At 41.9% G+C, this 18,733-nt stretch overlaps 1 protein-coding gene across 6 annotated transcripts in view; it reads right to left on the reverse strand.

The window, feature by feature from the left end:
* Nucleotides 1-18,733, reverse strand: part of TCF3 (transcription factor 3) — a 112,564-nt gene that overhangs the window by 32,198 nt on the left and 61,633 nt on the right. For all 6 annotated transcript variants that reach the window (XR_012690843.1, XR_012690842.1, XM_075204769.1 and 3 more), the window contains exons 6-9: nt 17,860-17,956; nt 17,561-17,625; nt 8,879-9,008; nt 8,672-8,721 (exon numbers count right to left, since the gene is read on the reverse strand). Coding sequence is in view for 4 of the 6 variants with exons in the window: in XM_075204769.1 (XP_075060870.1) it covers nt 8,672-8,721; nt 8,879-9,008; nt 17,561-17,625; nt 17,860-17,956 (342 nt within the window). In the remaining 2 variants the exon portion in view is untranslated. The remainder of the gene's footprint in view (nt 1-8,671; nt 8,722-8,878; nt 9,009-17,560; nt 17,626-17,859; nt 17,957-18,733) is intronic.

The raw sequence follows: 18,733 nt of genomic DNA on the forward strand, positions 1-18,733 counted from the left end.
CAGAGTCCAAATCCCGGGTTTTCAGACCCAGGATTTTTCACCTATACCATTCATACTGTGCCTAAACCCAGGTTTTTTTTAGGCAGTATGAATGGGGTATTGATGTCAGAAATTTTAGTACACACAATGGGCAAGTGCTACAAATTTTACACTTGCTGCAACTGGAATCCATATTATCCCCATCATTAAACAATAGCTTTAATACATCAAAGGTCGATGCAAAACAATTCCAATATTACTTAATCTTTGCTGACTTGTGAAAACCGCTTAATAATACCTTCCAATGCTTCATCTTCAAAGCCCTTCTCTGCAATAGTTTTAAACTTTGCTGGGTCCAAGCAGGATAAATCTGCCACGGTACCTGGGATAATTGGATACCAACCTGTCAAGTTTGATACTACTCCTTGCTGAGGTACGGAGACAAACGTAACAATGAGGTTTGGACTTGGCTGCCTCTACTACGCAGGTTGCGGCCCTCTTGGAGTACTTGGCGAGACCTGCAGAGTGAATACAATAGAGGAGAAACACAAGGGATACTGAGCTGGTGGTCAGCGGTAGCAGGGCGGATACCACTGGAATAATGGAGAAGTGCAATAGTCAGCGGGCTGCAGGGTAGATGCCACTGAAGGCAAGATAGCCTGCGGACAGAATGGTAGATACCACTGGAACTGTAGAAACGCAATAGTCTGCGGGTTGCAGAGTAGATGCCACTGGAATGGGGGCGATGCAATAGTCTGCGGTTGAAGAGTAGAGAACAGAGATTCATGTCTGGCTCCAGCCGAGTTGGTAACCCAAAGAACAGGCACAGAACATAGGGAGGAGTTTCCTTACATAGGGGAAGCAAGATTGAGAGCCAATGGATGAGAAGCAGAGGAGAATAGCAGCCGGCAAGAGCAGAGCGGAGGGACCGCTGGTGGTCGGGTAAGTATGCCGGGCTTCAGGTAGCAGGACCGAAGGCCCGGCGTGTGAAAAAAAAATCTTTATACAACTTTTTGTTTCGTACAAAGTGTAAATCTAGTGACTGGACAATGCGGTCCATTATTAGGTTAGACACATTTACTCAAAAGGAAGAGGAAGAAGAAAAGAATGTCAGATGAGCTTATAGATGAAAGATAATCCTCAGATTTTTAACTGGCAATTTCCAATTCTTTGTTTTTGCATCAAAGTTTTCTGTATCTGATAAACATGTCAATAGATTTACAAAAGTACTGACCGCAGCATCATCTAAATGTCCAAATATAGTTGCTGCATTGGATTTTCCTGACCATCTCGTCTCACCAATTAGCTTTAATCGTTTCATTTTCTCTTGTCCTAGATGTTCTCCAACAACTTCTATCCATACAGTTATAATGTGTTCACAAAATTTGCTAAATTCTGGAGCAACAAAAAAAACACAAAACAAAACTGCAGGCACGCAACATTTTGGCGTTTCAGTTATCATGAAACTCAAGACATTGGCAGAGCACCATATATGTTCATGTTGATCAGCCACATCAGTTATTTTACTTTGTAAATAATTATACTGGCCATGGTAGCTTGCAACTCCATCCGTACTATCAGATAAACATTTTTTGTGATCAACTGTAAGACATACTTGCCAACTCTCCCGGAATGTCAGGGAGACTACCGAATTCTGGGTGGGTCTCACGGACTCCCAGGAGAGTATGACAGTCTCCCGCATCTGCTTACTTCCTAGTGAAGTGGGCAGAATTAAATCCAAAAAGCCGCGATTCACCGGGAATCGCGACATTTGGCCCCGCCCACCTGCCCCTGGATCATACTTGCCATAAGTTGGCAAGTATGCTATGTTTCAATTGCGACATTTGGCCCCGCCCACCTGCCCCTGGATCATACTTGCCATAAGTTGGCAAGTTTGCTATAATGTTTCAGTCAATAGATCAAAAAGTCCTTGCCCTGTACATCATTACTTGCACAACTGAAAGTAGTCGCTCACAAATAACACCTTTAAGCACATACCGAATAATAATGCTAAACTGACTGATGGATGAATTATCTTGTGTTGAATAAACTTGAATAGATGAAGCACACTCAAACGGAGGTTGATGCAATGAAAAATATTTGCTGTCTTTGCAATGTATGCAATAGCTCGATACAAAGTTGACTCCGACTGCACATCATGATCCCAGGCTGGGATTCCCAGCTAAGCGTCATTGCACACTCGCAATAGTAAAGATCCGAGCCTATATAACATATGCATCGGCCTCACATAACCCAAATCAGAATTATGTTTTGCAATAGTTGCATAAAGTAATAATGAATCTTCTATTATATTTTCAAGCTACTAAAAAGGTCATTAACATTTTTAGCATATTGTCTAATGTTTAAGGGGGCCTACAATGCGGTTTTATTGCTATTTATGTAATGCACAACAGTTAATTTAGTAACTATATGGAGTGCTATAATATTCCAATGGAAACAGTTAAACCAAGTGAGGAATACCAGACATTTTTCAAGCTCATACATTCAATGCACTATGGGCCCAATTCACGTACGTCCATTTGCGGAATGTATTCAAGTCATAGACTTGTAGTAAGTACAGTACACTTGTTTTCATTTGTATCTTTTGTACCCATTACAGATACAGGTGCAAATACAGACTAATGACAATGATGGTGATGACAAACACAGTATAGCCTTTGAATTAAAAATTACATGAGTGCCACCAGCTATCACAGAACACCTATATGCAACCAAAATAAACTATAAAAAAAACACACTGAATGGGTACAAGCACTCATAAGTGACATAGTACTTGTGTGTACTGAGAGTGACAATTTAGTAATTAGCATTTTAGTGCCAGAATTTAGGAACCAGCAATGACTGCATAGAGACATGAGATACAGTAATCACATACAGAGGGAAGGTGTGAGGAAAAGGAGAGGGTGCCAAAGGACCACGGGACATGGCAACATATTTTGGCTACACAAAGGGTGAGAAAGCACAGTAGTCTATCTCCTGTGTGTGCATACATGAGCAAGGGATTGTGTGCCGTGGAGTATGTAAACCTAGGAGTGCCACATCATGGTTGGCAACTGGCACAATATTTGCCACCATTAATATACTGACATGTTGATCGGTCTTTAAGAAAAAGTAGAAGCAAAATTTGCCATCATTCTGATCATTTTAAACTGTATACTACGTACTGGACCGTAAGATACACACACATTTTAGAGATGTGGTGGTGGAGAAGGGATGGGACACTCACACTGGGTCTCACACCTCAATGTCCTTGTGCTACCTTATTGTCTTTCACCCTACATCTTTAAACCCTTTTTTATCTAAAAACACGAGATACAGATTATAAAAGCAGGCCCGCCAGCTAGCAACAGCTAGGGGGCGATGCAGCAGACTTGTGGTTATTCCACTTTGGCAAAATTTTTGGCCACAAAGAGTGGGGATTTTGGTCAGTACTGTATAGTGTTATAGCAATGAGTCCAGACTTGTGAAAGTGCACATATGCTTAGTATTCAGAGAGTGAAAGCCAGGGCCCATGTATTTACCTCAGAGAAAATTGAAGACACAGTTTGTTAGTTCACATACCAAAAACCTTCTCCATTTTTCACCATTCTATATTTATACCTTAAGGAAACTTGTTCAACAGGATGAAAAAATTGCTGTTGCAGACAATAAAAAAAAGCCATAGTCAGTCATTCTTAAGCTTTCCATCTCATATTTGTCACTTGTTCGAGTTTCATAAACAGGATTTAATACACTCAAAACCTCCTGTGAGGAAAAATTAGGAGTTTCTTCTTGAGTTGAAAATTACAGTCAATGAAACTAATGGTAAAGCTGCCCATAAATTGTGCCTGTGAGAAGCTTGTGCAAATTACTGCTAGTTCTTCCAAAAATATCCAACACTGGTATATACTATTTTTTTTTAACCTGGATTTTCACAACTCATGTGAGTTTTGAGTTCATTTTAAAATTAAAAATTCTGAACTCTCAGATATGCAGGGATTGCTAGATCCATATGTTGAGCCAGCAATGACTTATTTGGTAAAGAATAAGAGCTGTTCCCATGAACTGCACCTCAAGAGTCATATTAGGTTCAAAACGGACAGCCTGGTAACTTAACTACAAAATCCACTGAAATTCCAAAACTTTTACTGACATTAATATGTTGATGGCCACTTTGGTAGACTTGGCCGATTTTGAGGGGTCAACAAGCAAAAGCCGTGCTGAAACCTGATAACCAGATCTTCAATACATCACATTGTGTAGGGGAATACGGTGGCTAAGTGGTTAGCACTTCTGCCTCACAGCCCTGGGTTCATGAGTTCAATTCCTGACCATGTCCTTGTCTGTGTGGAGTTTGTATGTTCTCCCCGTGTTTGCGTGGGTTTCCTTCCACTCTCCAAAAAACATACTAGTAGGTTAATTGGTAGCCATCAAAATTGGTCTGTCGGAATTTAGACTGTAAGCTCGAATGGGGCAGAGACTGATGTGAATGAGTCCTCTGTACAGCGCTGAAGAATCAGTGGCGCTATATAAATAAATGGTGATTATGATGGTGTGCAAACAAAGTTATCCCTATTTGTATCCAGATTACAAGTCTATGCAGAGTAACTACAGATCCATAGTTAAGCGATTTGTAGAAAAAAAAAAAAAAAAGAGGGGGGGGATTGGGGGGTGTTATATTTGTTGACAAAAACAAGTCCGGTTTCTCTTGATCAAAATCATCATCACCATTTATTTATATAGCGCCACTGATTGCACAGCGCAAAAATCCAGTCAAATTTGTATGTGGCCTTAAATGTAAATATCTCTCTCACATAGGGAATAGAATTTTTAAACAAATATGGAAAGTTGCCTATTCTGGAGAGTTTCAGACAGTATTCTTTAACTTTGGTAGCCAAGTTCTACATTGTGACTAAAAACTTTATTTCAGGCAGCAATTGGATAGTTATCAAATGGTCAAATCTCTTTTGGATATTTCCAGGGGGGGGATTTCCGCCTGTATTGACATTAAGGCAAAAATACAATTTCAAGCTTTCACATTACAGACTTATGGTGCAACCTTAGTCTAATTTTTTTCCTAATATCACAATACATAAAAGGGACCACCCCAAGTAGCAGGGATTCTACAAGACATTACATTTCAAAGGCAGATTCAGATGCCCATAATCTATAGACCTCATTATCAAATTGTTATTCTCTTTAGCAGTGGCCTTTGCATTTTGTGGAACTAGCTTATTTAAATTATAATAATGCATGAAATGGACTCCTTGAAAAAAAAACAAAAAAAAAAAAAAACAAAAAACCCACATTTCTCAACTAATTAATATGTTTTTAATCAATTAGATACGCAAAAATAACAAATCAGAGGCCGAGTCTTGTCAGACAAGCAATTCGCATATGTGACAGGAAATTATTTTAAAGGGCTTTCTTTGCCAACGGTAGTCTCTATGTAGGCTGCAGCTACAGGCTTTTCATTACCCCTGAGAACAGCAAGCAATACCTTTGTCAATAAAGTGAAAGTCTGGTCTTTATGGAAGCAACCATGATATGCTATTCTACCAGCAGCTGTTACTAGGTGGCAATTGATCCATTACAATGAACAAGGAGTCTGGTCTACAAACATCATTTTCTAAAGGAATAGGATTGTCTACCTAGCTCCAGTACCCTCCCCTCCCTTCCTAAAAGAAGGATGGTCAGAATTGTGTAATTTGGGCTCATTACTATGAATGCAATTTTAATCACACCAGCCAGTGCTGCCCCTAATTCCCACTTCTGTGTGTTGCCAAAGTTGAGGCATCTCCCATTAGTCACTGCTAGGTGACAATTCTTTCATTTGAAAAAATAAAGTGGACATGTCTTATTCCAGCAAATTCTCAGTCTGTTGAGCCTCTCTATTCCCCATTTGTCTGTTTTTCTTGTGTGGTCCATCTTCTCACATCTAAAATTCCACTGCCGCCTCGATCAGGTACTGGGAATATGTAGGTAACCTCCATCACCCTTCCAGATCTCATTAACACCAGTCCAGCAGCAGGTGCATGTATGAAGCAGGGCTGCTCTGACTTGTAATTTCTATCTACCACTGGAATCAGGGCATGGGAGAATCAGAAGAGAGTTCACACACGAGACTCCCGATCATGGCGACAGATAGAAGGTGCAAGCCGCCAAAATATAGTTCCAATAGCAGCAACACTGAATACTTTGCAGCCTTGGAACATCCCCCGCCTCTTAATTGGTTTATGTAACAGTAAACAAATGGAAAAGTGGACTGTAGATGGGGAAGAATGCAGCAATTCTGCTATAGGAATTAAAAGATGACTGCTTGTTTCTTTTGAACAAAAAGACACATGAATTTAACCATCAAACTAAAGAGTTTAATATACTGTAATACTTGAAAACCCCTAAAATTCCCTGATCCCAATTTCAAGTGGATCTGAGAAACTTGAGGAAGATGGTACCTGTTTAACCTACAAAACATATACACTTGAAGTGTCAGAATGAACTTCCTGTTCAAGAGGCCACTATAAAAATGGAAGCCGCACAAGCTAAAAAGCTACAATGTTACCAAATATATCTGGACTATATATAAATCTAGTGAACCGTCATATGCATTGCTACTATGTTGGAACAAAGCCTCAGCTAATGAAAGATGGAATAGGATAATGTATACACACTGAAACGGTGGGGAACTGAAGCAGACCCTGCTTGATGGAGATTATTTTCGGGTGGTCAAGTGATATACCCAGACCTTCACGTAGAGTTAGGCAGCACTGCTCTAATTCTCTTCAATTTGTTTTTTTTAAATAAGGCAGCTTGTGAAGGCATCAGATATACTTTTTACTCAAGGGTGCAATTTGGCAGATTGTAGTTTGACTGGGGCGGTACACCTGTCAAACCGTAATGCAGGTGTCCTAAGGCGAACTCAGGGAGGACAGAAACCTCCTGTGGAGCAGAACCCTAACCCTGGAGAAACCTGTGCTTCCCCTGCTGCTCCCCGTACTTCTGTGCATCGTCAATAAGAGATACTAAGATCTTCCAAAAGCTCGGTCTGAAACTTCTAGTTTCCCCAATAAAACGTAACAAACAGCCTCAAATATTTGTATTGTTGGAGAATAAAAACATTTTTTATTGCACCTCATTTGTATTAGATGAGTGGAGAAAAAATTGGTATTAGTCAAAGTTTCTCAGTGCCACGGTTAACTAGAATATAGATAGGTGGCACTAAGAATGACATTGATGCCGCACAGTATTGAGGCTATGGTTATGTTCTCCCCATGGGGGAGTACGGCCGTAGGGAATTTAGACTGTAAGCTCCAATGGGACTGTTACTGATGTGAAGAATTCACTCTTCACCGGAAAGCTCTGCGTAATATGGGTGCAACACAAACAATACTATATCATCGCTGAGATTTAACAGTTTCAATGGATCAGATTTTTAACTTGCCCCAATATCTTTATAAGGTCTCATATTAGGAGATTTTGGCATAACGGTAGAAAAAAAAACAAAAAAAAAAAAAAAACGTTTTTATAAAACGTTCAGGAAGAAATAGTTACAAACATTAGCCAACCTATTGGTTTCCCCTGTGCTGGCTTTAATAGATTCATAGAAAGGGATTCAAAATCTCTACTGTAACAGCTGACAAAATTTTCTGCAAAGCTTGAATATAGCACTGAGAGCTGATGAGCACTGATGTAGCGATAATAACTGATGTAGCGATAATACTACACATTCCCCTAACTATGCACCTGAATTACGAGGAGAGGGGGTTTGGGGGGAAATACAGCAAGATGTAGTGCTGCATAGAGTAGTTCTTTTTCTCCCTGCCACATTACCCGTCAGTCAATCTGATGCTACTTTAATTTACAGAAAAATGCCTAGAAAACGGCATAGACAAAAGTCTATAGGAACAATTAATGGTCCCATTTTCCAATTCTATATGATGCTGATGGGAGATAGCCACTCCTAAAAACAGTATTTACCCAATGCAAATCTATTAGGTACATGGAAAAAACAAAAAAACAATTACTGTATGCTCAGTTTGGTCAGTAAGCAGCTCAGTTTTGCTGGCCACACAGAACAATCCTGCCATTTGGGCCAAGGGCCGGGGTCAGAGTCTAGTTTGTGAAACTTTAAGGTGTCAAAGTGGATGGCATCAATCTGAGAAACAGGATCTATTTTGGCAACACTAGGGCTTCTTAGTGCAGTTGAAAAATGACCACAAACTAATCGTTGTCATTCATTGTCATCTTTCATTCAAATTTCCAAAGTTGTGTAAATGTTTCAATGATCATCGGGGAAAAGACATTTTGGGAACACACTTTGATATTAGACAAACTGCCCATTATTACTACAGATAAAGCAGCATGTGTTGTAAAACCTGACTTTATACATTGTCTGCTTCTTTATTTCACCTTCTAACCCACGTGAATATCATCCCTCTTTTCTATTCTGGAATAAGAATGGACAATGACTGAATCTGGTTTATTAATGTAACACTGCTGTTTAAAAACATTTTACCCAGTGATCGAAGTGGAAATTTAGAAGTGGTGGTATAAAAATGTAATGGGATTGTAATTTGATAGTTACATACAATGAAGGCAGTATGAGAAGTGGCGGTATAGCATACCACTGTATATACTCATTTCGACCACAGGCTTTATCACAATCATAAAAGTTAATCAGACCATTACTTACAGAGGATGGAAGTCCAGGGGGCACCTTACGCACTTTTTTAGGTTGGGAATCTGCACGATAATAAAATTTTGTTAGTTAGCGTATATTGGACTAAAATATCTTTTTGAATTTTTGGGGGATGTCGCTTATCCAGAACACCACACCACATACAAGCACTGTTTATTTTTTAAATATAAAAAAGACCTCAAACTTAAATAAGACTCTTACCAAGGTTACCATCTCCTGGACGTCGCCTTGAACTATTTGGGTAGGAGTAATACTGCGAGCTTCCTTTTCCTGCACTGGGGGAGAGAGCACTGGGGCTGTTCATTCCCAACTCACCCGGCAAAAATCCAGGCTGCAAAAACATTAACAAAAGTCACAACAAGTATCTAAAACGTGCCATCAAAGCTTGTAAAATATATTATTTGGTAATATCACAGCCTGGGAAATGTAGTTTCTGCAGATGAAGCAAGCTTTATTGAAGTCATTTTACTAAACTAATCAGTTATTTAAAGAGTTAATTATTCCACCATTTCCTTTAAAATAGAACTGTGCACTACTACAACGGCACAGCCGTGCGCATCCTTAAAAAAAGTTGGTTGTATATTCGATATATTTCATTTATTTATACATTGAAGGTGTATTAACAGGACAATTGTTGCATTGAGCTTCTGCCTTCCACACCAGGAACTCAAATACTGAATTGGTCAAAGAGTGCTATAACAAAATTACACATTTCCAACAAATCTGATTTCCTAAATTTGACTATTCCAAGTCCTGCACATCTAACAAACAATTTACATATCTCTAGTAATTTACTTAAAGATGTAATCCAACCATCCCAATAATAAAAAAAAAACCCCCAAAAAACAGTGCACACAGCTGTTTTAACAGCATAAGCATGGCAAATCAGGACAGCAGGCTAAACTGCAGTATTCAGTTGACATTTTTAAACTTTTACGAACATGCTTACACTAGTTCTACCAAATACAGAGAATAGGTTGCAGGCTGTATGTATATTATGTTTCAAAGAATCACTAAATGTAAATATGCTAACATGACCTATTTTGGGTATAAGATTAAAAAATTGTGTTCTACACATTTTAATGTACAAATAATAGTTACTGAATTTAATGGATTAAAAAAATAGACCTGTAAATCTGAGATTCAATAAAACTTGAGTCTGGGAACTGTAATGGCCATTCCCAAACATTAATCTTTCATTCCTGTAAGTATTTAATTGGCTATTTCATCAAGACAACTCAAATCAACAACCTTCAATTCTTCAGAGATTTTTTTTTTTTTTTTTTAAAGTAATGCAGATAGCCCCATAACCGAGCCCAAAGTAGCCCACTATGGGACCAGCCCAGGGGGCATATGCTACCCTGCCCAGCCAGCCCAGACCTTTTGTTACCACATAACACCAAAGCATAATAGATCAAGTCCCACGCTTAATGGATGGCAAGGTGTGCTTTTCTATAAAATGACCTTTTTCCCTCCAAATGTATCTGTATTGGTAGTGTCCAACAAGTGTTTGGTTCATCAGTCAACTGTACTGTGTTCTTAAAAGTTTGTTTTGCAGACCGACTTTTGTGATGTGGTTCTAGGAAAGGATTCCTTCTGACATTTCTTTCAAGGAGATTGATTTTGTGTAAACACTAAACCATTCCTCCCAACATTTAGAATCACGAAATCGGGACACAAATCAGTCCTGCCTCTGTTCTCCACAAACCCTGCCCACAAATGGGTACATTCGTGTAAAACTCCACCCACTTTTGTTAAGCATTTTCTGGCCCACAAATCGGAATGTTCCACCAAATGCAGGACAGTTAGGTAGTATGCTATACTGTGGACCACTGATTTAAGCTTTTCTTCAGCTCCTTTGCAGGAATGTGTGTGTTCTGCTTCACATGTCTGACCAGTGCATCTGTCATGACTTGAACCATTTACCTTAATCTTCATTTATTAATGATATTTCTGACATTGGAAATTGCCGGATGGCATTTTGTTATATTTATAGCCTTAGTAAGCGGCTTAGAGGAGCCATGGCTGTTGTGATTGGGCACATCCTGAGAGGTTAGATAGGTTACAGTATTTATTCAGGCCTGGAAAGGTCTTTACCTGGCTTACTTTTAAGACATAAGTAAAATTTGGGGGACTTAAAACTATATACATTATATATGTAGAATATATTAATGGTAACATTTTTGTGCATGTCACATTCAGAGATTGAGTTATAAACACAAATATACATACATGCCATATAGGTATACGATTTCTTTTCTCAACTATCCATTTATTTTGTCTACTTGTATGACCCTGTTTTATAAGTACGTCCTAGTTTCCCCACGGTCTAGCACTGCAGCTCCTTACACACCAATGGCAATATATTAATTTTAAAAATTCACATATATAATTTTAAAATGTTTTAAATCAAAAATAAATAACAGGGAACTAGCTGTTATGGTATTTTATGAATGTCAACCTTAATTTATATCATTAATGAGGATCCTGAGAGGTCACATCAAACATTTCAAACATTATTATATCACACCACAAAACTTGCCAGCAGATTTTGGGGTGGGGGCAAAAATGATGTCAGCAGCTCTAGGCTGAAGCCAATATCAAAAAATTTGCTAAAAGGTAGATTTTATTTATTATGTTGCTTTGATTTAGGTTATGCAGTCTCCTTGAATTTCCCCTTCATGGACCTTAATAAAAAGTTTGAATATAGCATAAATGGATTTAGGTATATTTGTTTGAGAAGAGTACATTTTTCAATATAGTGGAGTTCTGCAATCTTCCTAACCAACCACAGTAATTTTGAAAGTTATTTTAACTTACCATTACTTTTAGTCTTCAACTTCTAATGTTTACAAGACTACCAAAATACGTTCCCTTTACTGAAGGTTTGGTGTATGTATTGCACAATATTAAAGGTTAAAATTATAAAAAGCAATTCATAAGCACTGCTACCTTGCAGTGCTGGGGTCATGAGTTGGATTCCCCGTAGGGGTTTCCTTCAGGTGCTCTCTGCTCCACACACAGAGCAAAAAAACAAACAAAAGCGTACTGGTAGGTTAAATGGCTCTAGACAAAAATGGGATTTTAAAACTTAAAATCCGTTTCTCTTATTCCGTTGGGGGACACCGGGACCTTGGGGACATCCCAAAGCTGTATCACGGGAGGGAACGCTCAGAAGCTACGGCTCGAAGCATCTTTTTCCCGAAACTTGCATCCCTAGAGGCAAACACATTAAATCTGTAAAACTTTGTGAAAGTGTGTACAGAAGACCACGTGGCCGCCTTACACAACTGTTCACTGGAGGCACCATGGCGTGCCGCCCAGGAAGCACTTACAGGTCTTGTAGAATGCGCCCGCAGATTAGCAGGGACAGGCTCCCCAGCCCCGTTGTAAGCCTGGCGGATAACAGCCGTAATCCACCTAGCAATGGTCACCTTAGAAGCTGGCCAGCCTCTTTTGTGAGCATCGTAAAGAATAAAAAGATCCTCAGTTTTACGAAACTTCTGCGATCTTTTGACATAAATTCTCAAGGCACGAACATCATCAAGATAACGAATAGAGTCATCTTGATTAGAAGACGAAGAATCAGTTAGAGCCGGGATGACAATATCCTGATTCAGATGAAATTTAGAAACAACCTTTGGAAGGAAGGATGGCTTAGTTCGAAGAACTGCCCTATCCTCATGAAAAACTAGCAGAGGAGATTTACAAGACAAAGCCGCAAGCTCTGAAACTCTGCGTGCCGTTGAAATGGCTAAAAGAAAAACCGTTTTCAAAGTAAGAAATTTGAAATCTACTGAATTCAAAGGCTCAAATGGAGGATGCTGTAAAGCCCTCAACACCAAATTCAAATCCCATGGTGAAACCGGAGGAATATAAGGAGGCTGAACATGAAGAACACCCTGAATGAAAGTCTGCACATCAGGTATGACAGCAAGTTTTCTCTGAAAGAAAATTGAAAGAGCTGACACCTGACCCTTAAGAGAACTAAGACGCAAACCTGCATCCAAGCCGTCCTGCAGGAACCTCAGTAACCTGGCCAGACGAAAAGAAGATGTAGGATACCCCTTCTTTTCGCACCAACCAATATATGTCCTCCAAACCCGATGATATATTTTGGCTGAAGCCGGCTTTCGAGCACGAAGCATGGTCTGAACCACCTGTCTCGAAGCCAGGATCTTAAGAGCTAAGGGTTTTTCAACAGCCACGCCGTTAAAGCCAGACGATGCAAACCCTGATGACAAAAGGGACCCTGAGTTAGAAGATCTGGGCGAATTGGCAACCGCCACGACCGACCTCCTGCCATGAAGAGCAGGTCGGTATACCAAGTTCTGCGCGGCCAATCCGGCGCTACCAGAAGCACTGGAACACCCTCTCTCTTCACCTTTTGCAGTACTCGAGGAAGCATGGCTATCGGAGGAAAAAGGTACACTAAGCGGTACTTCCAAGGAACCGACATAGCATCTACCGCGACTGCCCCGGGGTCTCTTGCACGGGAACAGTAGTGGAGAACTTTGTGATTCAACCGAGATGCCATCATGTCGACATCCGGTTGACCCCATTTCATCACCAACTGTTAAAACACCTCCGGATGGAGAGACCATTCCCCTGGGTGTAGAGTCTGTCGACTTAGAAAGTCTGCCTCACAATTTTCTATTCCGGGAATGAACACGGCCATGATTGCCGAAACGTGAGCTTCTGCCCACAGAAATATCCTGTGAGTCTCCCCCTCATGGCCAGAGGACTCCTGGTACCTCCCTGATGATTTAGATATGCCACTGTTGTGACATTGTCTGATTGGATCTTTACTGGCTTTCCCTGCAACAAATGTTGCGCACCTTTTAGAGCGTGAAACACTGCGCGCAGTTCCAAGACATTTATTGGAAGCTTGGACTCCTTCTGAGTCCAAAGCCCCTGAAACTGAGCCTGAAGACATACAGCCCCCCAACCCCGAAGGCTGGCGTCTGTTGTAATTAGAATCCAATCCCAAATGGAGAACAAGCGACCCCTGGAGAGATTCTGCCTGTGTAACCACCAGATCAGCGACTGGCGCGTCTGTGGAGATAGGCGAAACACCTGACTCACCAGATTTCGATGAGATTTGTTCCATTGCGACAGAAGGTCCAACTGAAACTGCCGTGCATGAAACTGAGCAAACTGGATTGCCTCGAATAACGATACCATCTTGCCCAGAAGCCTCATCGCAAAATGAATGGAGGGTCTCCTTGCCATCAACAGGGATTTCACCATCCCCTGTAAGGCTAAAACCTTGTCCTGAGGAAAAAATACCCGTCTCTGACGGGTATCAAATAGAAGACCCAGAAATACCATCTGCTGTGATGGATCAACTTGGATTTCTGGAAGTTTATAATCCAACCGTGCAACTCCGGGGTTTGGATTGCTATCTGAATGTGTAACAGAAGCTTCTGCGAAGAGTCTGCCTTTAGAAGCAGATCGTCCAGGTAGGGGATGATTGTAATCCCCTTGGCTCTTAGCAAAGCAGCCATCACCGCCATGATCTTGGTAAAGATTCGTGGAGCAGTGGCGAGACCGAATGAAAGAGCCTGAAACTGGAAGTGCTCTGTCTGAATCGCAAACCTCAGCAGGAACTGATGACCCCTCCAAATGGGCACATGGAAATATGCATCCTTGATGTCTAGGGCCACCATAAATTCTCCCTGTTCCATGCCGAGAATTACCGAGCGTAAAGATTCCATCTTGAAACTGGGCACTCTTATGTGAGTGTTCAAAGCCTTCAGATTGAGAATCGGTCTGAAGGAGCCGTCGGGTTTTGTCACAAGAAAAAGATTGGAATAAAACCCCAAACCTTTTTGAGAATGAGGAACCGGAATAACCACTCCGGCCGACAGAAGGGATTGAATCGCTTCTGTTAAGGCCAACCGTTTCCTTGGACACGATGGAAGCCCCGTGGTAAAAAACCGTCTGGGAGGAAGACCGAGCAGATCGATCCTGTAACCCTGACTCACCACACCCCGAATCCAGACATCGGTGGTGGAATGACACCACCGATCCCTGAACCGCAGAAGACGGGCTCCCACCACTGACGACAATGAAGGAGCAAAATCCCCGTCATGCAGACTGTTTGTCTGCTGGCCTAACAGCTGGACGACGTGCTGACCAGGCCTGACGTCCCCGCTGCAAAGCACCTCTAGGGTTGGATGTCTGACCTCTGGAGGGTTGTCCTGAGGAATACTGTACTCTAGACCTACCTGAGGACCAAAAGGCCCAAAATCTAGACATCCTCTGCTTGGGAACACTAACCGGGAGGAAAGTGCTCTTACCTCCTGATGCCTGCCTGATAAAGGAGTCCAGCTGAGGACCAAACAGAACACCTCCTGAAAAGGGAATGGACTCCAGAGCCTTTTTGGACTCTACGTCCGCCTCCCAGGACTTTAACCAGAGAGTCCGACGCGCCGCCACTACCGAAGCAGAAATGCGCGCTGCCATCGTCCCTGCTTCCATAGCAGCTTCACCTAAATAATCCGTAGCCCTCTATATCTGTTCCACGAAAAGAATTCAGAAGATGGCCTGCCGGCCAACAAACCCTCAGACAATTGTTCCGACCAGCGATCAACAGCTTTGTTAACCCAAGCTGATGCTAAAGCAGGCCTCAAGGAAGCACCCGCTGCCAAAAAGATGGACTTAAGAACGGTCTCAACCTTCCGGTCTGCACCATCCTTAAGAGTGGCCTGGTAAGGCAGAGGAATAGTAGTTACCTTTGCCAACCTCGCCACAGCTGCATCCACCTGAGGAAGCGTCTCCCATTTAGCGAGAACCTCAGGGGGAAATGGATAACATGACTGTAGTCGCTTAGTCACCTGAAACTTTTTGTCTGGAGAAGACCAAGATTTCAACAGCAACTGCTCCAATTCGTGAGAAGCCGGAAAAACCACCTCCTTCTTTTTGCGTCTTTCAAAAAGAGAGGATGCAGAAACTTCAGGCACTTGGTCCTCAGGAATCTCAAGTACCTGACGCACCGCCTAATTCAACTCTTCCAGACTCTGACGATCTGCTGGGACCTCCACCAACGAAGCAGCATCTATGTCAGAACCCAGCGGTAACTCACCCTCTTCCTGGAAACCACAATCAGAAACAGATTCAAGTTCCGGAAAAGAAGCGGCCACCCACCTCCGCTTACTTGAGGAAGGCGGAGTGACCGACTGCATCATCCTCTCCAAGGAGGAAGAGACCGCTACCAAACTCTGTACTGAGGATGCAAGACCCTGCACCCAGGCTGGTTCTCCAGACTGCACTGGAGCAGCAACAGGCAAAGCTTGAACTAAGGAAGCAGAATCAGAAGATTGAGCTGCCCGAGACTGTACCTTCTAAGCAAGCAGTTCCACTGTATTAAATAGAGACCGAGCCCAAGCAGGCTCCTCCGTGTTTGAACAGACAGCCACTGTTTCACCAGGAGTAGTCTCCATGGGCCGACAGGACACACACAGAGCCTGTGTTCCTGACTGCCCAGACGGTAACTTAACATGACATACAGCACAGGTGAAACTTAACATAGTAGCACCAGCCCTGCCACGTGTAGATTTTTCCCTCTCAGACATGTCAAAAGATGGGACAAAACAGTACAGTAAAAAGCACACAATACAGATAACAAGCAGCACACAAACTACAAGAGAAAGTGAGCCTGCAATACAGCCAAAAGCTCCTAACTGTGTAAAGGTACAAAAGGCTAAATACACCACCCCCAACCCTTTACCTTACAGTATACAGGATAGAAAAGGGGAGAAGCAGGAGCTTTAGATATGGCTGCCTATTCAGGTATCCACACACAAAGAGTGAAGGACTACCACGGGGGAAGTGCCGAGGAGTAAAACACCCCCCCCCCCCCAGGGCCCAGCTCTGGACTGGATAACATCTAAGACAGACAAACAACTCAACCAATCCACAGCCTAGCAGGGCTCACTGAGACAGTGACCCTTGCCTGACACTGTTCCCTGAGCCAAAAATAGAACTCTTATCTCTACCAATTAACCAGACTGATTTTAGGAAAAAAACAGCCAGCTCAGGGAACCAACTGCGATTTGTAATATCTCTCTCACAGCACTATGCTGTGAGAGAGTTTACTTACCTGCTGCCAACCATCCAGACGCAGTATGTGTAGACAGCATGCTTTCTGTACCTGGAGGACAGACCCCAGCCACCACCGACTGTGTCTGGCTCCAATGGAGGGATAGATAATCAGCAAAGGGGAGCAGGCAGCAAGGAGAACCCACACGGCACCTCCGCTCCCCCCCCGCAGCCAGCGCACAGCCATCCGTGCTGTGCGCTCCACAGACCTCCCCCATCGCTGCCTCACACTCTCCTCGCCGGCCGCAGCCGCGGGAGAGGAGAAGAAATAAATATGCAGCCAGGAGTCTGACTGACAGCCGACTACGCAGCTCAGCGAGCCGCCGGCTGTCAGAATTCGGAGACACAGTCTCTGCTGTCATAAAAATAATAAAATAATAAAATAAAGGAAAACTGGCTGCTAAGCAGCCCTGTGCACAGCCCGCTTCGCCGGGCACTTCAACTAGACTGGCCTCTAGCAGGAGGTGGGGTATAGAGTGGGTGGAGCCAGAGTTTTAGTTAACTAAAAGTTAAAGTGCCAGCATTCGCCTGCTCTACCCTATACCCCAAGGTCCCGGTGTCCCCCAAGGATGTTAGAGAAATGAACACTAAGTGTGTGTGTGTGTGTGTGTGTGTGTGTAAACTTAACTTGTGCCTTCTAAAGCAAATATAAATATCATGACATTGTATATAAATGTGAGACACATCTCATTAGTCACAGTCTAGAACTGTAAATGGCGAGGACCATGCACAATAACATTCATGGAACAGATAGCATTAAAGAATTTGCCCAAAATGTACCTGATTAATTGCAGGCATCCCAGGGTCTCGGCCAAAGGTAGAATAAGATGGTCGCTCATTTTTCCCTAAAATGCATAAACCAGTAAATTATTCACTGTTGAAATTAAGATTGCGTCACCATCATACATTTGCCACATTTTATGGTTACATGATGTCATGTGTGTAAAATATAAAAGTAGTAAAAAGGACATAAGTGGCTCCTAAAGATGCCTAATATGTGTAACGGAGATAACAAATGAATGTAAAAGAGGGGTCGGTCTGAAACCTCAGCATTAATGCAGTGTTCTCCATACACTCACCCACAAGTCCAGATGCCAGGAAGGGAGCAGATGACAAACTGCCTTCATGGGAGGGTAGATCCCTGTGCTCCCCATAATGGTTGGTATCTCCATACCCCTGATGTAAAATAAAGAAAACATTAAAACAAATGTGTACAAAGAACTGGTGAGCAGGATATTTAATAAACTGTGCGATTTTAATTTAAAATCTAAAAAAATGAAAAGAGCAACTATAACTAGTTTTTAGTCTCCTGGTTGTCATGTAAGGGTAAAAAAAAGGGGAGGAGGAGTATGTCTTTATATTAAGCCAGAATTAAAACAAAGTATTCAGGAAGTTTATATACAAAAATATTGGTGATAATATAGAGGCATTGTGGGTGGAAATATCCAGCGGAGGAAAAAGTTCAGAGAAGTTGCTGATAGGGATAAGCTATAAACCACCAGATATTAGTACGATTGAGGAAGCCCAACTTCTACAGCAAATTGAAAAGGCTACACAACTAGATCAAATTTTAATTATGGGGGATTTTAATTATCCGGACATTGATTGGAGTACTGAGACCTGCGGTACAGCTAGGGGAAATAGGTTTCTGAGCACGCTAAAAGACCATTACATGTCCCAATTAGTAGAGGAACCAACTAGGAACCGGACTATACTGGACCTAGTAATAACAAACAATGTAGACGTAATATCAAATATTCAAGTAAAGGAGCACTTGGGAAACAGTGATCATAATATGGTCTCATTTGAAATTAGTTTCCAGAAACAACGGTATAAGGGATCAACTAGAACTTTAAACTTTAAAAAGGCAAATTTTAATATGCTAAAGGAGTCTATAAAGAGCATAGACTGGGACAAAGCCTTTAAAGGAAAAAATACGGAAGAAATGTGGGC

The sequence above is a fragment of the Mixophyes fleayi genome, chromosome 1 (assembly GCF_038048845.1).
Source record: "Mixophyes fleayi isolate aMixFle1 chromosome 1, aMixFle1.hap1, whole genome shotgun sequence".
NCBI lineage: Eukaryota > Metazoa > Chordata > Amphibia > Anura > Limnodynastidae > Mixophyes > Mixophyes fleayi.